The following is a 22,696-nucleotide window of genomic DNA, read 5'->3' on the forward strand; positions in this document are numbered from 1 at the left end:
CATTTTTTCTTAAATGTTTTTTAAAAGTTTGCTTTCTTCCACCAGGTGTTCATGCCTGTAATCCCAGCTACTCTGGGGGCTGAGGCAGAAAGATTGCCTGAGCCCAGGCTATTGTAAGCTAGGATCATGCCACTGTACTCTAGCCTGGGCGACAGAATGAGACCTCATCTCTAAAAATTTTTTTTTAATTTACTTTCTTCCTTTTAAGTAACCCTTACTTCAACTGCAAACAATGTTTTCATTATGGAAAATTTAAATAAACATAGAAAGAATGAAAATTCCACCTAGCTAGTAGTACTGTTTACTAACAATTGGATATGAACTTTCCACCATCTTTTCTTTTTTTATACATAAACTTTTCTCCTTTTTGAGAGTTAAAATGGTTTGTATATGCTGAAAAAAACCATTCACAGATTTTAAAAATTAAAATAGCTACCTTAAAACAGCATACTTTAATTAATTTTTACAGCAATACCTATAATAACTTTTTTTTTTTTTTGAGACAGAGTCTCGCTCTGTCACCCAGGCTGGAGTGTAGTGGCGCTATCTCGGCTCACTGCAAGCTCCACCTCCCGGGTTCACGCCATTCTCCTGCCTCAGCCTCCCGAGTAGCTGGGACTACAGGTGTCTGCCACCACACCCGGCTAATTTTTTGTAATTTTAGTAAAGACAGGGTTTCACCATGTTAGCCAGGATGGTCTTGATCTCCTGACCTCATGATCTGCCCGCCCCGGCCTCCCAAAGTGCTGGGATTACAGGCGCAAGCCACTGCGCCGGGCCCCTGTAGTAACTTTTTAAAAAGAAAGAAGCTTGCTAGAATACAGATCTTTCTTTACTGTGTAAATGTTGCCAATTTCTAGCCCATTGTCTTTTTTACCCTGATCTTCTGCTTTAAAGGCAAGTTTGTGCTCTTTATTAAAGGGTTCTAATGTATGTCTCCAAAAGCTCTCTGCTCTTGTTGCCCAGGCTGGAGTGCAATGGCACAATCTTGGCTCATTGCAACCTCCACCTCCCAGATTCAAGCAATTCTCCTGCCTCAGCCTCCCCAGTAGCTGGGATTACAGGCGCCCACTACCACACTTGGTTAAATTTTTTTGTGTTTTTAGTAGAGACAGGGTTTCACCATGTTGGCCAGGCTGGTCTTGAACTCCTGATCTCAGGTGATCCGCCTACCTCGGCCTCCCGAAGTGCTGGGATACAGGCGTGAGCCACTGCGCCCAGCCTTATTTCTTTTTTTTTTTGAGATGGAGTCTCGCTCTGTCCCCAGGCTAGAGTGCAGTGGTGCGATCTCGGCTCACTGCAACCTCCACCTCCCAGACTCATGTAATTCTCTAGCTTCAGCCTCCCGAGTAGCTGGGATTACAGGTGCACACCATGACACCCAGCCAATTTTTTGTTTTTGTTTTTGAGATGGAGTCTAGCTCTGTCGTCAGGCTGGAGTGCAGTGGCGCACTCTTGGCTCACTGCAACCTCCGCCTCCCGGGTTCAAGCGATTCTCCAGTCTCAGCCTCCTGAGTAACCGGGATTACAGGCATGTGCCTCCACGCCCAGCTAATTTTTGTATTTTTAGTAGGGACTTGGTTTCACCATGTTGGCCAGGATGGTCTCAAACTCCTGACCTCGTGATCCGCCCACGTCGCCCACCAAAGTGCTGGGATTACAGGCGTGAGCCACCGTGCCTGGCCTAATTTTTATATTTTTACTAGAGACGGGGTTTTACCATGTTGGCCAGGCTGGTCTGGAACTACTGATCTCAAGTGATCCGCCCACCTCGGCCTCCCAAAGTGCTGGGATTATAGGCACAAGCCACCTCACCTGGCCCCCACCTTTCCTCTCTGTGATTCTTCCCACTGTCCTTGAGCAGGGAAAGTTGTGAAAAGAGAGTCAGTTCTTTGCCAGTGGAAAACTGGAAAACTCTGGTTTTTCCTCAGAAGCTATTTGCTTTATTTTTATTTATTTTATTTTATTTTATTTTATTTATTTTTTGATACGGAATCTCGCTATGTCACCCAGGCTGTAGTGCAGTGGCATGATCTCAGCTCACTGCAACCTCTGCCTCCCAGGTTGAAGCAATTCTCCTGCCTCAGCCTCCTGAGTAGCTGGGATTACAGGCACCCACCACCATGCCCGGCTAATTTGTTTGTATTTTTGGTAGAGACGGAGTTTCGCCATGTTGGCTAGGCTGGTTTTGAACTCCTGACCTCAAGTGATCTTCCTGCCTCGGCCTCCCAAAGTGCTAGGATTTACAGGCGTGAGCCACCACGCACATCCAAAAACTATTTGCTTTAAATTTACCTCCATAGTGTTAAGTTGTATTATTTTGCTGTTGTTGAGATGGAGTCTCGTCTGTCACCCAGGCTGCGGTGCACTGGCACCATGATAGCTCGCTGTGTTGCCTGGGCTGGTCTTGAACTCCTGGCTTCACGCTAATCCTCCCACCTAAGCTTCCCAAAGTGCTGGGATTACAGGCAGGAGCCACTGCATGCAACTGGCCTTAAATTTTATTCTTTTTTTTTTTTTTTGAGATATTCTCACTCTGTCACCCAGGCTGGAGTGCGGTGACACTATCTTGGCTCACTGCAACCTCCACCTCCTGGGTTCAAGCAATTCTCATGCCTCAGCCTCCCAAGTAGCTGGGATTACAGGCTTGAGCCACCGAACCTGGCCTTAGTTTTATCCTTTGTAAAGGGACTACCCAGACCAAGAATTGAACCCAGGCTGCAGCTGTGAAAGGACAGGATTTTAACTACCAGACTATAAAGTAGAGCAGCTTTTATAGTGTTTTCTTTTCCAAGATTCTTTGCAAAGAATTAGTCCTAACACACGCTCATTATGCCCATTAATTTAAATCTGCATATAGTTGCTTCCACATTGCATTTGTAAGTTTGTGTTGGCAACTCTTCTAAATGAACACCAATTGGACAGTGTTCCCTTAAATTTTTTTTTTTTTTGAGATGGAGTTTTGCTCTTGTTGCCCAAGCTGGGGTGCAATGGTGTGATCTCGGTCCACTGCAACCTCCACCTCCCGGGTTCAAGTGATTCTCCTGCCTCAGCCTCCTGAGTAGCTGGGATTACAGGTGCCCACCACCACGCCTGGCTAATTTTTGCATTTTTAGAAGAGGCGGGGTTTCGCCATGTTGGCCAGGCTGATCTTGAACTCCTGACCTCAGGTGATCCACTCACCTCAGCCTCCCAAAGTGCTGGGATTACAGGCGTGAGCCACAGTGCCCGGCCTCCCTGAAATTCTTATATTGAAAATTTAAAGCTATAAATAGATTTACAAGGTTTTCCGAAATTATGGTCAAGTATATTCATGACTTAACCATGCTATTTTATACAGAATATGTTTGTACCTGTTCAGAATAAAGACCAAGTACAACATATGTGAAGAAAATATGCAAATACATCTGGGTAGGGTAAAAGGCAATTATAGGCTGGGTACAGTGGCTCATGCCTGTAATCCCAGCACTTTAGGAGACTGAAGCAGGTAGATGGCTTGAGCCTAGGCATTTGAAACCAGCCTGGGCAACATAGCGAGACCCCATCTCTACAAAAAAATACAAAAAGTTAGCCAGGCATTAGCACATGCCTGTACTCCTAGCTACTTGGGAGGCTGAGGTGGGAGGATTGCTTGAACCTAGGAGGTTGAGGCTTCACTGAGCCATGATTATACCACTTCACTCCATCTGGCCTGGTCAACAGAGTGAGACCCTGTCTCACACACACACACAAAAAAGGCAATTATGATTTACCAATGTTCTCTACTACACTTAAATACAAATTATATGAACAGTAATTACAGAATGCTCTAATATAATAAAGAATTCCAAGAAATAAATTACTTCAAAACAGTTATTAAGAAATATCAGGTAGCTGGGCACGGTGGATCACACCTGTAATCCCAGCTACTTGGGAGGCTGAGGCAGGGGAATCGCTTGAACCTGGGAGACAGAAGTTGCAGTGAGCCGAGATCATGCCATTGCACTCCAGCCTGGGCCACAGAGCAAGACTACATATCTATGGAAAAAAAAAAAAAGAAAGAAAGAAATATCAGGTAATCATGAATATATTCTTTTCTTTTTCTTTTTCATTTTTTTTTGTCACTGTCCACTTTGCTATGTCTGATGACTGCAATTTGCAGTATTTAATATTTATTTGAGAACTTTAAAAAATACAAAAATAGAAAAGGCAAGTAAAAAATGGTTCTAGGATTTTTTTTTTTTTAGATAGAATTTTGCTCTTGTTGCCCATGCTAAAGTGCAATGGCGCGATCTTGGCTCACCCCTACCTCTGCCTCCCAGGTTCAAGTGGTTCTCTTGCCTCCGCCTCCCGAGTAGCTGGGATTACAGGCATGTGCCACCACGGCTGGCAAATTTTGTAATTTTAGTAGAGACGGGGTTTCTCCATGTTGGTCAGGCTGGTCTCGAACTCCCGACCTCAGGTGATCCGCCCACCTCGGCCTCCCAAAGTGCTAGTATTACAGGCATGAGCCACCGTGCCCGGCCAGTTCTAGGATTTTTTATATGAAACAAGTTTTTTAAATTACTCTTTTTAAAGCCAAGATAAGATGGTTAGAATAAAGTAAAAACAATTCCACGGTCATTGAAATCCCAGTTGTGATTCTGACTTAGCAGAGAGACCCTGGTGGGGCACAGTAGGGGGCAGGGAGCTGCTGGCCTGGATCTCTGAGGTCATCTGCCCCATGTCCCTCATTTCACCACAGAAGGTTGAGGGCAGGGAGGTCCTTGAACAAGGCAGCTTTCCTCATTTCAGGAACCATGGGGTCTGAGGCTACAGCTGTGAAGCAAACTTCTCCACTCCCCAGAGAAAAGGTCCTTTCTTCAGCATTGGATCCCACCACTTGCCGCATCACTTAATTAGGGCTAAAAAACAAACAGAAAAGTTATTTCTCTCCAAAGCATATTTAACTAATTAGGGCGTTGTTCCATTTGCTCAACTCAAGTGTGGAATATTTTGCTTTATTTCGGCCTGTGGTATTCTGGGGATGAGAACACTAAGAGCTGCTCGAAGTGAGAGGAAAAAACATTGTTTGTAAGAAATTACCTGAAGTCATGCTGTCCCATTAGAAAGCTTCTGTTCAAAAAACATTCTTCCTCCACCTACTCCAGCTCTAAGCATCCATCCCACCCTCTGACCGGTGCCTCTCTCTCAAACAAGGAGTTGTCAGGCAACTCTTGAGAAATATTCCTAATCAACTTATTTTGGAAGTTTAGCCCTTTCTTTTTTTTCTCTACCATCTCCATGTAGCCATTATTTGATATAAAATAATATAAGGTGAGGTGCCTTCCACAGTCATAATCTTGTATAATATTAAAGTTACTTTAAAAAACATTTTTGCACTGGCACGGTGGCTCACGCCTGTAATCCCAGCACTTTGGGAGGCCAAGGCGGGCAGATCACCTGAGGTCGGGAGTTCGAGACCAGCCTGACCAACATGGAGAAACCCCATCTCTACTAAAAATACAAAATTAGCCAGGTGTGGTGGCATATGCCTGTAATTCCAGCTACTTGGGAGGCTGAGGCAGGAGAATCGCTTGAACCCAGGAGGCAGAGGTTGCAGTGAGGCAAGATCGTGCTATTGCACTCCAGCCTGGGCAACAAGAGCGAAACTCCATCTCAAAAAAAAAAAATTTTTTTTTTTTGCAACTAGGTCTAGCAATAAATATTTTACAAGTACAACCTTTTATTTTTAGTTTCTCATAATAGACTGTCGCCTAAGCTGGAGTGCAATGGCGTGATCTCAGCTCTCTGCAACCTCCGCCTCCCAGGCTCAAGCGATTCTCCTGCCTTAGCCTCCCGAGTAGCTGGGATTATAGGCATGTGCCACCACGCCCAGCTAATTTTTGTATTTTTAGTAGAGACAGGGTTTCTCCGTGTTGGCCAGGCTGGTCTCGAACTCCTGACCTCAGGTGATCCGCCTGTCTCGGCATCCCAAAGTCCTGGGATTATAGGCATGAGCCACTGTGCCCAACCTAGATTTTTACATTTTATTTAATTTTTATCTATTTTTTTGAGACAGGGTCTCACTCTGTCACCCAGGCTAGGGTGCAATGGCATCATCTTGGCTCACTGAAACCTCTGCCTCCCAGGCTCAAGCAATCCTCCCACCTCAGCCCCCTGAGTAGCTGGGACCACAGGTACATGCCACAAGGCCCAGTTAATTTAATTTTTTGAGACAAGGTCTCACTCTGTTGCCCAGGCTAGAGTGCAGTGGCACAATCTTGGCTCACCTTCTTGGCTCAAGTGATCCTCCCACCTCAGCCTCCTGGGTAGCTGGGACCTCAGGCTTGTGCCACCATGCCTGACCAATTTTTTATTTATTTTAGAGATGAGGTCTCACTACATTGCCCAGGCTGGTCTTGAACTCCTGGACTCAAGTGATACCCCCATCTCAGCCTCCCAAAGTATTGAGATTACAGGCGTGAGCCACCACACCTGGCCTAGACTTTATTTTTAATTGTGTTTAGGTAAAATTGTCTTCTTCTTTTTTTTTTTTAAATAGAGACAGGGTTTCACTATGTTGCCCAGGCTGGTCTCCAACTCCTGATGTCAAGCAGTTCACCCACCTCAGCCTGGGATTACAGGTGTGAGCCAGCCCCACAAAATTGTCTTCTAAAGGGTTATATATGTGACAGTATCCATACCCTGTGGTTTATGGTACACAAAATTCCATTGCAACTTTAGCCCTTTGACCTTTGTAACCCCAGCCACCCTAGATTATTTTCTTTGTTTCTTTTCTTTCTTTTTTTGAGACAGGGTCTCACTCTGTTGCCCAGGCTGGAATGCAGTGGCACAATCATGGCTCACTACAGCCTTGACCTTCTGGGCTCAAGTGATCCTCCTGCTTCAACTTCCCAAGTAGCTTAGACCACAGTACAGACATGGACCACCATACCCAGCTAATTTGCTTTCATTTTTAGTAGAGACGGGGGTCTCACTATGTTGCCTAGGCTGGTCTTGAACTCCTGAGCTCAAGTGAACTCCTCCCAAAGTGCCGGGTTACAAGCGTAAGCCACTGTGCCCAGCCCCTAGATTCTTTTTAAAGGCATCGTGGTGCAGTAGAGAGAGACTAGACTTTGGATTTAGAACATTCTGAATTTGGCTGGGTGTGGTGGCCCACGCCTGTAATCCCAGCACTTTGGGAGGCTGAGACAGGCAGATCACCTGAGGTCAGGAGTTTGAGGCCAGCCTGGCCAACATGGTGAAACCCCGTCTCTACTACAAATACAAAAACTAGCCGTGTGTGGTAGTGGGCGCCTGTAATCCCAGCTACCCAGAGGCTGAGGTAGGAGGAGAATCGCTTGAACCTGGGAGGCGGGGGTTGCAGTGAGCTGAGATCGCACCACTGCACTCCAGCCTGAGCAACAGAGCGAGACTCAAAAAAAAAAAAAAAAAAAAAAGAAGAACATTCTGAATTCTAGCCCCTGCTCTGCCACTTACTAGTGGCCTTGAGTAAGTTTTTTTCTGTTGTTTTTTTGCTTTTTGAGATGGAGTCTCACTCTGTTGCCCAGGCTGGAGTACAGTGGCGTGATCTCAGCTCACTGCAACCCCCCACTCCTGGATTCAAGCGATTCTCCTGCCTCAGCCTCCAGAGTAGCTGGGATTACAGGCATACGCCACCATGCCTGGCTAATTTTTGTATTTTTAGTAGAGATGGGGTTTCAACATGTTGGCCAGGCTGGTCTCAAACCCCTGACCCAGGTTATCCACCCGCCTCGGCCTCCCAAACTGCTAGGATTACAGGCGTGAACCACCATGCGCCTGGCCTTGAGTAAGTTTTTTTAACCTCTCTGAACCCAAATTTTTTCATCTGTAAAGTGGGGATAACAATATGTACCTTGCAGGACTGTCAAGGTTGAAATGAAATAATGTAAGGTTCCAGGCCTGTGCCTGGTGCAGAGGAGATGATCAATGAAGAGTTGCACTCACACTGATAAACCAATATTCTAATTATGGGGACTCTGGAGAAACCGGCCTGCTCTATCCCTTAGAAGTGCCCTACAAGGGCAGTTTGACTTTATGTTTTTGTTTTAGATGTTGATTTTTTGTTAAACTGCCTCTGGGTTTATTTTATTTATTTATTTATTTTCATTTTTATTTTTTTGGGACAGAGTTTTACTCTGTCACCCAGGCTGGAGTACAGTGGCACGATCTCGGCTCACTGCAACCTCCACCTCACAGGTTCAAGCGATTCTTGTGCCTCAGCCTCCTGAGTAGCTGGGATTATAGGGGTGCACCACCATGCCCTGCTAATTTTTGTATTTTATTAGAGGCAGGGTTTCAATGTTGGCCAGGCTGGTCTTGAACTCCTGACCTCAGGTAATCCATCTGCCTCGGCCTCCCAAAAGTGCTGGGCTTACAGGTGTAAGCCACCTCGCCCAGGCTCTGCCTCTGGGTTTAAAGAGAGAGTGTTTCTTGCTATAAATAGAATCAGGAAAGAAAGTTAAACTGGTTTTGTCACAGAGGCAAAGTTCACCCCAGTAAGAACATTCCTAGCTCTGCGTTGAGTCCCTGGATTTCTTCACAGACCTGTGAGAATTGAAGACAGTGTGAAGCAGGGAGCAGTTGCAGCTTCCCAGGCGGGTCGGGGACAGCATGGAGGGGAAATGGGAAGGCTGAGAGTTCAGACAAGCAGGGCAGTGGAACAAGGTGGACAGATGGCCTGCCAGGAGAAAGCAGCCAGATCGAAGAGGAAAGCCTGATTGTCAGTGTTGAATGCACAGGAAGGAACTAGAAGGAAACACACCCGATGATGTCGGATGCCTGCTTTCAGAACAAGAGGGGGAGGCCAGCCGCGGTGGCTCACACCTGTAATCCCAGCACTTTGGGAGGCCAAGGCAGGTGGATCACTTCAGGCCAGGAGTTCGAGACCAGCCTGGCCAACATGGCAAAACCCCGTCTCTACTAAAAATACAAAAATTAGCCAGATGTGATGGCTCTCACCTGTAATCCCAGCTACTTGAATCTGGGAGGCAGAGGTTGCAGTGTGCCAAGATCTTGCCACGGCACTCCAGCCTGGGTGACAGAGTGAGGAAGGGAGGGAGAGAGGGAGAGCAGGAAGGAAGGAGAGGAAGGAGAGGGGAAAGGAAGTGATCAAACAGCCAGGAAAGAGAATGATGTCAACCCCTGAGATGGAGCTGAGAGATGACTTTTTAATATTAAAGGAGAAAAAATGATAGTAGCCAATTACGGAGGGAGGGTCCTAGGAGAACGCGTCAGATGTACTGCACGCAGGGTAACTGTGGATGTGGGGCCCTGCTGGGAGGGGTGCTTAAAGGGAGGGGTGCATAAACACAGACCCAGGCCTCAGCTCCGGGCTGCCAAAACCTGCTTCCTACAGAGGATCAATCATGGAAAGTAGGCCTGGGGCAGAAGAGGGAGCCGATGGGAAGGTCGGTGCCCCAATTACAGACTCCCTTCCCCCAACCCTTCTCTCCCACATGCCACCCAGAATAGCCCTGGCATCTTTATTGGGTCAGGCTGCCAATTTGCGCTGATCCTCTGCTCACCCAGCCCTGTCCCTCTGTCCTGTTCCCAGCGCCTGAGCTTTCAAAGGCACTCACTGGCCCATCTGTTCTGGCCCAGTGTCCTCCTGAGAGATGATACTAGAGTCCTTGGGGGGAACCCCCACCCTGTGGCATAGAATGAGGTGTTGCCCGATTCAAAAATTTCACAAAATAATTTTTTTTTTTTTGAGACTCAGACTCACTCTGTCGCCCAGGCTGAAATGCAGTGGCACGATCTCAGCTCACTGAAACCTCCATCTCCCAGGTTCAAGCAATTCTCTGAGTAACCTCCTCAGTAGCTGGGGTTACAGGTATGTGCCATGCTCAGCTAATTTTTGTATTTTTGGTAGAGAGGGGGTTTTACCAAATTGGCCAGGCTGGTCTTGAACTCCTGACCTCAGGTGATCCACCTGTCTTGTCCTCCTAAAGTGTTGGGATTACAGGTGTGAGCCACTGTGCCCAGCCACAAAATAATAATAATTTTTTTTTTTGAGACAGAGTCTTGCTCTGTCACCCAGGCTGGAGTGCAGTGGCATGATCTCGGTTCATTCAACCTCCGCCTCCCAGGTTGAAGTGATTCTCTCACCTCAGCATCCTGAATAGCTGGGACTACAGGTGCATGCTACCACACCCAGCTAATTTATATATTTTTAGTAGAGTCAGGGTTTCACCATGTTGGCCAGGCTGGTCTTGAACTCCTGACCTCAGGTAATCCACCTGCCTCAGCCTCCCAAAGTGTGGGATTACAGGCGTGCCGTGAGCCACCACACCTGGCCAATAATAATTTTAAAAGGAGTATATGGGAAGATTCAGATTCCTAGTCTCTCCCTAATTGCATGACCTTGGACACAAAAGGCGCTGCACCTCCCTGAGCCTCAGTCTTCTTTGCTCTATCCACACCTCAGGAGGTTGTTAAGTTCAGATGAACTGTGTAGAAGCACGTTGTAAATAAGTTGCCATTTTCCTAATTTTCCCACTCCCCTCTTAGAGGGGATGGCTCTGCATTTCCAGCAGCGTCTGCAGCAGGACTGTCTCCTTGCTGCCACTGCCACTGAGGCGGCCTCTCCTCACGGGCACGCCTCCCGGCATCCTGTAAGCTCAGCTGCAGACCCAGCTGGGGCTTCTGGAGCCTTATCTTTCCTTGTTTTCATCTACAGAGAGGGTCAGCAGGGACCACTAATGGGGTACGGCACCTTTTTATATGCATCATAAACTAAACCACAAGAATGTTATTTCCCATCACTGCCAGCTGCAGAAGACAGCCATTGTTCTGTGGGCCCCTGAACAGCTTGTTCTGCTGTTCAAGGACAGAATGTCCTAAGCTTTGAGTTACTCGGCCTGTTTCTTCTCCTCTTCCAACTGTCGCCTTTTGACTTTTATCCTTGCTCATTTCATTTGTATCCCCACTTGAAATTAGCAAGTGGAATTGAAAATAAATCATAATCACAGCTGCCATGTGTTAAGCCCTGTGGTGGGCGTACTGTGCTAAGTGCTTGTCTTGTTTAATCTCAGAAATTCTGTATGATACGGATGATATATCTGAGGCTCAGAGATAGTAAGCCACTTCCCCAAGTAAAAGAGCTTGAAGGGGCAGAGCCAGCATTCAAACCCAGGTCTGCCTTACTCCAGAACCTGTGTTCTTTTATTTTTTTAAATGGAAGTAGCTTTCTTGTTTTCTTTCCTTTCTTTTTTCTGTTTGTTTTTGTTCAGGGTAGTATAAGTATTTTAATAATCCATCACACTCACCAAATTGCTGAAAGTGAAAAGCACTCAATGAGCTGTCTAGGATGTAGACCAATGGAAACTTCCATAAGTGTAACCACTTTGAAAAGCAATTGACAATATCAAGTAAAGCTGAAAATCCACATACCCTGCAATGCAACACTTCCATTCCTGGATCCATACCCCAGGGAAAATGTTAAATATAAGCATGAAAATACCTTTAGAAATGTTCACAGCAGCATTCTTTACAAAACTGGATGGCAGGCATACAGATACATATTTCCTGTAGATGTTTGAACTAATTAATTAGTATAAAGTTATACATATTCATTGTAAAAAATTTTTTGAGATATTGCAGAAAGGCAGAGAGAAAATAAAAATCACCCATAATCACACAATTCAAAGATTATAACTGTCAACATTTTGTTGAACATCTAGACTTTTTCCTAAGCAGACACACACACACGCATTTCCTTAAAACTGGCCAGGTATGCTGGCTTATGCCTGTAATCCCAACACTTGGGGACACTGAGGCTGGGGGATCACTTGAGGCCAGGAGTTTGAGACCAGCCTGGACAACATAGCCAGACCCCATCTCTACAAAAAATTTAAAAATACAAACAAAAACTTCATCTTTTTATTTGCTCTTTTATTAATATATTGTGGCAGTCTTTCTGCATGTATGTAGAGCCACACACACATTTTTTTGTTTTGGTTTGGTTTTTTTTTTTTTGAGACTGAGTCTCACTCTGTTGCCCAGGCTGGAGTGTAGTGGCGTGATCTTGGCTCACTACAACCTCCGCCTCCCGGGTTCAAGCGATCCTCCAGTCTCAGCCTCCCGAGTAGCTGGGACTACAGGTGCGTGCCAGCGTGCCTGGCTAATTTTTTTTTTTTTGTATTTTTTTTAGTAGAGATGGGGTTTCACCGTGTTAGCCAGGATGGTCTCAATCTCCTGACCTCGTGATCCACCCACCTTGGCCTCCCAAAGTGCTGGGATTACAGGCGTGAGCCGCTGCACCCGGCCGAGCCACATAAAAATTTTATTGACTACATAAAGTTCCTTCATAGGACTGAATAGTAATGTAACTGGGTCCTAATAATTTAACCAACCCCATTTTGGTTGTTTCTAATTTTTTGCAGTTGTAAATAATGCTTCAGGGCCAGGCACAGTGGCTCATACTTAAAGTCCCAGCACTTTGGGAGGCTGAGGTGGAAGGATAGCTTGAGGCAAGGAGTTCAAAACCAGCCTGGGCAACAGAGTGAGACCCTGTCAAAAAATAACAAAATTAGCCAGGTGTGGTGGCACCTGCCTGTAGACCTATCTACTCAGGAGGCTGAGGCAGGAAGACTATTTGAGCCCAGGAATTTGAGGCTGCAGTGAGCTATGATGTTGCCATCACACTCCAGCTTGGGTGACAGAGCAAGACTCTGTCTATAGAAAAAAAAAAGGCTTCAGCAAATACCCCTGCATGTAAATTTTTCTCTTTACCTCTGATTATTTGCTTAGTGAAGTTCCTAGGAGGAGAAATTTGGGTCAAAGAATATGCATTTAAAAATTTATTATTATTATTTTTTAAGACTGAGTCTCACTCTGTTGTCCAGGCTGGAGTACAGCAGTGTGATCTCAGCTCACTGCAACCTCTGCCTCCCAGGTTCAAGTGATTCTTATGCCTCAGCTTCCCAAGTAGCTGGGACTACAGGTGTGAGCCACCGTGCCCGGCTAATTTTTGTATTTTCTGTAGAGACGGGGTTTCACCATGTTGGCTAGGCTGGTCTCGAACTCCTGACCTCAGGTGATCCACCCACCTCGGCCTCCCAAAGTGCTGGGATTATAGGCATGAGCCACTGCACCTGGCCATAAACTTTTTTTTTTTTTAATTAGAGCTGGGCTCTTTGCTCTGTAGCCCAGGTTGGAGTGCAGTGACTATTCATTGGCACAATCATAGCACGCTACAGCCTCAGACTCCTGGCCTCAAATGATCCTCCCACCTCGGCCTCCCAAAGCGTGGGGATTACAAGCATGAGTCTCTGAGGCTGGCCTGTTTGTTCATTGTTTAAATAACAGCTCTGTTGAGATGTAGTTGACCTATCATAAGTTCACCATTTTAAAGTGTACAATTCAGTGGATTTTTTTTTAGCTCTACTGCTTAATAATGTAGTGGATTTTAGTATATTCAGAGTTGTACAACCGTCACCACTATCTAATTCCAGAACATTTTCTTTCTTTTTCTTTTTTTCGAGATGGAGTCTCGCTCTGTCTCCCAGGCTGGAGTGCAGTGGGGTGCGACTCGGCTCACTGCAACCTCTGCCTCCCGGGTTCAAGCAATTCTCCTGCCTCAGCCTCCTTAATAGCTGGAATTACAGGCATGCATCACCACCCCTGGCTAATTTTTGTATTTTTGTCAGGGAAAGGGTCTCACCATGTTGGTCACACTGGTCTTGAATTCCTGACCTCAAGTGATCTGCCCACTTTGGCCTCCCAAAGTGCTGGGTTTATAGGCATGAGCCACCACGCCCAGCCTAATTCCAGAACATTTTCATCACTCCAAAAAGAAACCCTGAACCAATTAGCAGTTACTCCTCATTCTCCTCAAAACCCCTTTCCCCAGACCTAGACAACTGCCAATCTACTTTCTGTTTCTATGGCTTTACCTATTCCAGATATTTTATGTAAATGGAATCACACAATATGTAGTCCGTTGTGACTGAGTTCTTCCACTTAGCAAAATGTTTTCAAGGTTCGTCCATGTTGGAACACTCATCAGTACTTCATTCCTTTGTATTGGTGAGTAATATTCCACTCTATGAATATACCACATTTGGTTTATCAACACATCAGTTGGTGGACATTTCGGTAATTTCCACTTTTTGGCTATTATAAATAATGCTGCTATGATCATTTGTGTACAAGTTTTCATATGAATACATGTTTTCGATTCTCTTGAGTATATGCCTAGTAGTGGAAGTGCTGGGTTATATGGTAAGTCTATGTTCAACTTTTTTTTTTACATTCTCACTAATAGTGTATGAGGGTTTCATTTTCTCTACATCCTCACCAACATGTGTTACTGTCTGTCTTTAAATTATAGTCATCCTAGTGGATCTGAACTGGTATCCATTGTGGTTTTTTTTTTTTTCTTTTGAGACAAGGTCTTAACCCTGTCACCCAGGCTGGAGTGCAGTGACATGATCACGGCTCACTGCAGCCTTGACCTCCCAGGCTCAGGTGATCCTCCCACCTCAGCCTCTCGAGTTGCTGGGACTACAGGTGTGTGCTACCATACCCTGCTAATTTTTTTTTGTATTTTTTGTAGAGACAGGGTCTTGCTATGTTGCCCAGGCTGGACTCAAATTTCTGGGCTCAAGGGATCCACATGCCTCAGCCTCCCAAAGTGGTGGGATTACAGGTGTGAGCCACCACACCCAGCCACTATTGTGGTTTTGATTTAGATTTCCCTATATGACTAATAATGTTGAAAATCTTTTCATGTGCTTATCAACCATTTGTATATCTTCTGAGAAATATCTATTGAGATCCTTTGCCCTTTTTTTTTTTTTGAAACGGAGTCTCGCAGAATCTCACTCTGTCACCCAGGCTAGAGTGCAATGGCGTGATCTTGGCCTACTGCAACCTCTGCCTCCCAGGTTCAAGCAATTCTCCTGTCTCAGCCTCCCAAGTAGCTGGAATTACAGATACATGCTGCCACGCCTGGCTAATTTTTTGTATTTTACTAGAGACGGGGTTTCACCATGTTGCCCAGGCTGGTCTCAAACTCCTAAGCTCAGGCAGTCCACCTGCCTTGGGCTCCCAAAGTGCTGGGATTACAGGCATGAGCCATGGTGCCTGGCCCTGGGGTTTCAGTTCTGTTTCATTAATCTATATGTTCGTCTTATGCAAGTTCTATAGTATCTTGGTTACTATAGCTTTGTAAAAAGTTTTGTTTTGTTTTGTTTTGTTTTTGAGATGGAGTCTCACTCTGTCACCCAGGCTGGAGTGCAGTAGCCAGATCTCAGCTCACTGCAACCTCTGCCTCCCGGGTTCAAGCAATTCTCCTGCCTCAGCCTCCCGAGTAGCTGTGACTACAGGTGTGTGCCACCACACCCAGCTAGTTTTTGTATTTTTGGTAAAGACAGGGTTTCACCATGTTGGCCAGGCTGGTCTCAAACTCCTGACCTCAGGTGATCCGCCTGCCTCGGCCTCCCAAAGTGCTGGGATTACAGGCATGAGCCACCACACCTGGCGCTTTGTAATAAGTTTTGAAACTGAGAAATGTGAGGCTTCTAACTTTGTTCCTTTTCATTTCAAGCCTGAGTTTTTAACCATTTTATTATGCTAACTCCTATGAAGAAAAATAGGCTGGGTGGAGTGGCTCATGCCTATAATCCCAGCACTTTGGGAGGCCGAGGCAGGAGGATTACCTGAGGTCAGGAGTTTGAGACCAGCCTGGCCAAGATGGTGAAACCCCCTGTCTCTACTAAAAATTAAAAATTACCGGCCAGGCGCAGTGGCCTATGTCTGTAATCCCAGAACTTTGGGAGGCTGAGGTGGGCGGATCACGAGGTCAGGAGATCGAGACCATCCTGGCCAACATGGTGAAACCCTGTCTCTACTAAAAATACAAAAATTAGCTGGATGTGGTGGCACGCGCCTGCAATACCAGCTATTCGGGAGGCTAAGGCAGGAGAATCGCTTGAACCAGGGGGTCGGAAGTTGCAGTGAGCCGAGGTTGTGCCACAGCACTCCAGCCTGGTGACAGAGCGAGACTCCGTTTCCAAAAAAAAAAAAAAAAAACCAACACACAATGAAGGCTGGGTGACAGTGAGACTCTGACTCAAAAAAAAAAAAAAAAAAAAAAAAAACAGCCAGGTGCAGTGATTCACGTCTGTAATCCCAGTACTTTGGGAGGCCAAGGCAGGGAGATCACTTGAGGTCAGGAGTTTGAGACCAGCCAACATGGTGAAACCCTGTCCTCTACTGAAAATACAAAAATTAGCCGGGTGTGGCGGTGTTTGCCTGTAATCTCAGCTGCTCAGGAGGCTGAGGCACAAGAATCGCTTGAACTCAGGAGGCGGAGGTTGCAGTGAACTGAGATCACACCACTGCACTCCAGCCTGGGTGACAGAGCAAGACTTTGAAAAAAAAAAAGTATATAAAGCTACAAGCTAAAGTGAGACTGGATTTCATTTCAGCCTTCAATCACGCCTTTCTACTGCAGAAACAATTTAAAGCAACAGGAGTGAAGAAATATTAATATGTACTTCTTTGTGTTACACAGTAGTCTCCACTTATCCATGGGGGATACTTTTTTTCTTTTGTTTTTTGTTTGTTTGTTTGTTTTTGAGATGGAGTTTTGCTCTTGTTGCCCAGGCTGGAGTGCAATGGCGTGATCTTGGCTCACCACAACCTCCGCCTCCCAGGTTCAAGCAATTCTCCTGCCTCACTCTCCTGAGTAGATGGGATTACAGGCATGCACCATCATGCCCAGCTAATTTTTTGTATTTTTAGTAGAGACAGGGTGTCTTCATGTTGGTCAGGCTGGTCTCGAACTACTGACCTCAGGTGATCTGCCTGTCTCGGCCTCCCAAAGTGCTGGGATTACAGGTGTGAGCCACTGCACCTGGCAGGGGATACGTTTTAAGACCTAGTGGATGCCTGAAACTGCAGCTAGTACCAAACCCTATATATGCTATAACGTTTATTTTAAATTTTATTAATTTTTTAAAATTGTTGTGGGTACATAGCAGGTATATATGTTTATGGGGTACATGAGATGTATAAGACAAAACAATTATAATAATATACTCTAATAAGGCCGGGTGCAGTGACTCATGCCTATAATCTCAGATCTTTGGGAGGCCAAGGCAGGCAGATCACTTGAGGTCAGGAGTTCAAGACCAGCTTGGCCAACGTGGTAAAACGCCATCTCTACTAAAAATACAAAAATTAGCCGGGTGTTAGGCCAGGCACAGTGGCTCACGCCTGTAATTCCAGTACATCGGGAGGCTGAGGTGGGTGGATCACCTGAGGTCGGGAGTTCGAGACCAGCCTGACCAACATGGAGAAACCCCGTCTCTATTAAAAATACAAAAAATTAGCCAGACGTGGTGCCACGTGCCTGTAATCCAAGCTACTCGGGAAGCTGAGACAGAAGACTCACTTGAACCCGGGAGGCGGAGGTTGTGGTGAGCCAAGATCATGCCATTGCACTCCAGCCTGGGCAATAAGAGCAAAACTTCGTCTCAAAAAAAGAAGAAATAAAATAAAGTAAAATTAGCCAGGTGTGGTGGTGCATGCCTGTAATCCCAGCTACTCAGGAGGCTGACGCAGGAGAATTGCTTGAACCTGGGAGGTGGAGGCTGCAGCGAGCTGAGATTGTGCCACTACACTCCAGCCTGGGTGACAGAGTGAGACTCCATCTCAAAACAACAACAAAAACACAATATACTCTAATAGAAGTGATGCAGGTGTGGTGTCTGTCTCTCGAAACATCTGATTGTACTATACTTGCCTATTTTCAGACCACAGTAACTGAGACTGTGGAAAGCGAAACCACGGATGAGGGGGACAACTGCACTAGCTTCAGTTGTCAAGCTGTATTAGAGCAAGGAGAAGAAAATTCCAGAACTTGCAGTCTGCAGGGCCTCCTAGCTACCTGAATGATATTTAGGTCCTCATGATGTCATTTGCTGTTTGTGTTCCACAGAAATCCTTTCTAATATAGCCTCTTCCCTACAGCAGTAACAGCCAGATGAAGAAGCGGCCAACATCTGCAGTGGGCTACAAGAGGCCTATCAGCCAGTATGCTCGGGTTGCCATGGCAATGGGGTCCCACCCCAGGTACAGGGTAAGAAGCGGAGAGGGGAGAAAGAGCCTGTGGGAGGGAGGCCGGGCGAGGTGGCTCACACCTGTAATCCCAGCACTGTGGGAGGCCGAGGCGGATGGATCACCTGAGGTCAGGAGTTCGAGACCAGCCTGGTCAACATGGTGAATCCCCGTCTCTATTAAAAATACAAAAATTAGCCAGGCGTGGTGATGGGTGCCTATAGTCCCAGCTACTTGGGAGGCTGAGGCAGGAGAATTGCTTGAACCTGGGAGGTGGAGGTTGCAGTGAGCCGAGATTGCACCACTGCACTCCAGCCTGGGCAACAGAGTGAAACTCCATCTCAGAAGAAAAAAAAAAAAGAGCCTATGGGAGGGGATGCTCACAGCCTCTGCTTCCCCTAACCACCTCATCAGCCCTGCTACACCCAAGCCTGGCTGAGTCCCTAGAAGGCACAGTGACCGGGCACTGTTCAAGCCTGGCATGATATTCCCACCACAGGCTGAAAACATAATGTTTCTGGAGTTGGATGTGTCCCCTCCAGCTGTCTTTGAGATGGAATTCTCTCACGACCAAGAACAAGACCCTCGTGCGCTACACATGGAGAGGCTCATGCGATTGGACAGCTTTCTGGAAAGACCTTCCACGTCTAAAGTCCGAAAGTCCAGATCCTGGTCAGTACCTCCATGGTCCAAGGCAGCACTGGACCCAGGAGGCAGGGGAACTGCAGGGGCTGGGTGATGCTAAAGAGGGTTTTGCTGGTACCCGAAGGGCAGGAAGGGCAAGGGGTGACTGGGGATGTCAGAGGGATTCCTGCAGCAACAGGATGGGGCAAAGGAGAGGACTCACTTTCCTGTTTCCTGTATTTCCCTAACCTCCCCTTTCGCCTGCCTCATCTCCCCTGCAGGTGCCAGAGTCCTCAGCGGCCTCCACCTTCCACCACACATGCCTCCCTGGCCTCTGCTTCTCTGCGCCCTGCAACAGTGGCGGACCATGAGTGACAACCATCACGTCAGGCTGCCCATCCAATAGACTCCTGGGATGGGGCAGCCAACCCTGGCTCATCTCATCTGCCGCTTGGTGCGTGTGCGTGTGCGTGCATGTGCGTGTGCGTGTGTGCAGGGGTGAGAATCTGGCAGATGGTGCCTCTGCCTGCTCTTCTTCGCCTCCTTTATTTAATTCATGTTATTTATTCGCGGAGCTCAGTTCGTGTTGGGGAGATGCCCTCGCCTGAGCCGTCTGGGCCTACCGTGGTCACTGCGTAGCCTCTTTTTCTTCTGACTTGAGAGCTCCCCCAGTCAGATCTCAGGCTTGTCCCCCTGTCAGCTGCCTCCAGAAGGGAAGGTAGCCAGTGCCTGAGAAGACAGTCCCTTTTCTACCCACCGCACTCCATAACCTCCATCTTCTCCCACACTGATGGCGAGCAGCCCCTGAGCACTTTCTGGGACTGGGAGACTGCTTGGTGTTCCCTGAGGACAAGAGACATCCTGACAGTGTTGGGCATCTGCTCCCCGTGGACACAGCCCCACTCTCCACTTTCTGAGCCTCAGACAACCTCATTCAGCCTCTTGGGCTCCTTTTCAAGGACATTAATAACCTCACCAACATAGCTCATGCCCTTCAGCTTTGACAAGAACTCACGGCTTCCCAAACTCTGCTTTCTGCCCACCTTGGATGGGAACTGTGGACCAACCAATTACCATCACCTTGGAACCTGCAGGAAATGGAACAGCAATTGAGACAACTTGAACAGTCATCAGCGGAAGTCCCTCCACTGGATTCCTTTGTTTCTGTCCCCTCCGAGGAGTCATTTTGGTCGACAGGCCCTCAAGTCAACTCCCCATTTTCAAGAGGCTGCTCCTGCCTGCTTCGATCATTTCTCCCTGCAGCTGCCTAGACCCCGTTCACAGTGGGAGGAGTCAATGTCATTCTACCCCTGGCTAAACGAAGATATTAACATCTATTGCTTTTTCCCTTCATCTGTCACAGGAAACAGAAGCCCAGGCACAATCTTTTCCAGCTTTGCCTGTTACCCCTGTTTCTGAATTGCATCTTTAAGGTATTATTTTGTTGAAAATAGATCCTTTATTCACTAGTTACGCAAATTGGTTCCTAGGGGGATACTCCTTACCTTCCTTTGTGATGGCCCAAAATGTCTCTAGGTATCTCAAGTGATAAGTAAATTTCTACAAAAAAAAATGGTTAATGTTCATTGACTGGCTTTTTAAGTGTATATTTTGGTGGACGGGTGAAGAGGTAATAACGAAAGCAAGCGAGTGAATTAGGATTTCAAAGTGCCCTAATAGTGCGAGTCTCCAGTTCCTAGAATATGAAGAGTGCTGTCGTTGGGGTGAAACCGTGAGACTGACAGATCTGCCTGAAATGGGGGGTGTGGGAGGTGGTGGCGGGGGTTATTCTCTTTCCTTCAGGAAATGAACCCTTCTTACATCATTCAAGTTCTGCTCTGAGGATCAAGCTTGGGTCTGATTTAACTCAGCGACACTGTCATTTCTGCTTCATTACTGGACTAGAGGGTTGAGCCACCCACTTGCCATTTGCTCCTGTCCTTCCAGGAAATCACAATTTTCATCAGAGCCCAAGAGATTATTTGAGACTCAGGATTCAGATCAGAGGTTCGACTGTGGCTGGGACAGGAGTTGTGTGTAGAAATTCACCAGGTGGCCTGAGCGCAGGGGGACCTCCAGGGCTGCGTTGAGCAGCCTCTCCCACTGACCTCCTTCTCGTTTGTGGACAGAGCAGCACGTATCACCTCATTCATCACTTGGACACATCGCCTTTGCATTGTCTTGTCACACCTCCCTCACAGTCTTATAGCACAATATACCCAAATCAGCACCCCCAGTCCGAGGGCTGGGCCCAAGGTATGGTCAGAGGAGGAGCTCCTGCCTGCGGTTTTGTGTACGTGTGTATGTGTGTGCGTGTTTGTGTGCGTGTTTACCTCCACAGGGGACACTCTACACTCAGTGTAAGATCTGCTGGGAACAGGGCCACCAGGAGTGGCTGGATCTCAGTCTCTCTGTCTCTCTTTCTCTCCTTTTCCTTTTGGTGTATCAAATATTTGATTGACAAAGTAAGGGCCTTGATTAGGACCAAATTCTCGTGTGTTGCTATGGTCTTTATTTAGGACAACAGTTAACAATGCAGTGGCCCATTCTTGTCACTCTACACATATGACTATACGGGACATATGTAATATATAAATATATATATAAAACATTCCCCTCTGTCCCCTTGGCTTAGGATGGAGGCCTTTCTGTTGAGCTGAAATGCACCTGCAGCTGGGTGCTGCCAGCAGCTTGCAGGCCCCAGCCCTGTTCCAATCAACGCAGTTGACAATAAAGGAATGAGTATCGTCACGGAGTTGACTGCCTTACTTCTCTTCCCTTTGTTTCTTCCTACTTTTACTCCCTCCCTTTTTCATTTTCTCCTTTCTCTCTCTTCCATGTTTTTCCAGTAGGGGCTCAAGAGTATATCAGCCAGACGTGGTGGCTCACACCTGTAATCCCAGCACTTTGGGAGGCCCAGGCAGGCAGATCACCTGAGGTCAGGAGTTTGAGACCACCCTGGCCAACATGGTGAAACCCCATCTCTACTAAATATACAAAAATTAGCCTGGTGTGGTGGCACACACCTGTAATCTCAGCTACTCTGGAGGCTGAGGCAGGAGAATCATTTGAACCCTGGAGGCAGAGGTTGTAGTGAGCTGAGATTGTGCCACTGCACTCTAGCCTGGGCGACAGAGCAAGACTCCGTCCCAAAAAATAAAAATAAAAAGAGCATATGGATTCCAGCTGCAGTTATCAGCACTTTGGAAAAGAACTGGTTGCTTAATAAATGGAGATCTGTTTGCCCAATAGGGCTGGGGAGCAGGTCCCAGGCACTAGTCGGAAGTCTGTGCCGGGACTATGGCAGCAGCTGTTTGTGTTCTAGGCTGGTCGTCCCCAACCAGTTAATTCTGAGCAACTAGCAGATTTCAGAACTGCCTCAGTGGTGTCCAGATTAGCTGTCACTGTCATACTCCCTGTGCCCTCATTGATCCACCAAAGGGGTTAAAGGAGGAAAGAATGCGTGTAAACCACACAGATGTGCCTGGGCCTGATGGGTGCTGAATTACAATAACTTGAAAGTCTAGGCCGAGTGCGGTGGCTCACGCCTGTAATCCCAGCACCTTGGGAGGTTGAGGCAGGTGGATCCCTGAGGTCAGGAGTTCGAGACCAGCCTGGCCAACATGGTGAAACTCTGTCTTTACTAAAAATACAAAAATTAGCCAGGCATGGTGGTGCACACCTGTAGTCCCAGCTACTCGGGAGGCTGAGGCAGGAGAATCGCTTGAACACAGGAGGCAGAAGTTGTGGTGAGCTGAGATTGTGGCATTGCACTCCAGCCTAGCCAACAAGAGTGAAACTGTCTCGAAAAGAAAAGAAAGACTAGCTTCCCTTATCCTCTCTTAGGACCTATTTTCCCTCCTGCTGGGTTCGAGCCACTAGCTCTCTGTAGTGTGGAGGTCTTACAGGAAATGAAAATTAGTTATTGCTAAAAAACAAACAAACACAAAGCTTTGAACCCTGACTCCTAGGGGAGCACTGAAGTTTGTCTGCTGCAAAA

The 22,696-nt window shown here is 46.9% G+C and overlaps 1 protein-coding gene across 2 annotated transcripts in view; it reads left to right on the forward strand.

Moving 5' to 3' along the window:
• Window positions 1-21,447, forward strand: part of KIF3C (kinesin family member 3C) — a 55,829-nt gene extending 34,382 nt beyond the window's left edge. The window contains exons 6-8 of one of the 2 annotated variants that reach the window (XM_001149366.6): window positions 17,986-18,094; window positions 18,572-18,744; window positions 18,978-21,447. In XM_001149366.6, coding sequence (XP_001149366.1) covers window positions 17,986-18,094; window positions 18,572-18,744; window positions 18,978-19,071 — 376 coding nt within the window. In that variant the 3' untranslated portion in view covers window positions 19,072-21,447. The remainder of the gene's footprint in view (window positions 1-17,985; window positions 18,095-18,571; window positions 18,745-18,977) is intronic. The other variant, XM_009442167.4, reaches the window with a different exon arrangement.
• Window positions 21,448-22,696: the final 1,249 nt, after the last annotated feature.

Source organism: Pan troglodytes, chromosome 12 (assembly GCF_028858775.2).
Source record: "Pan troglodytes isolate AG18354 chromosome 12, NHGRI_mPanTro3-v2.0_pri, whole genome shotgun sequence".
Taxonomy (NCBI): Eukaryota; Metazoa; Chordata; class Mammalia; order Primates; family Hominidae; genus Pan; species Pan troglodytes.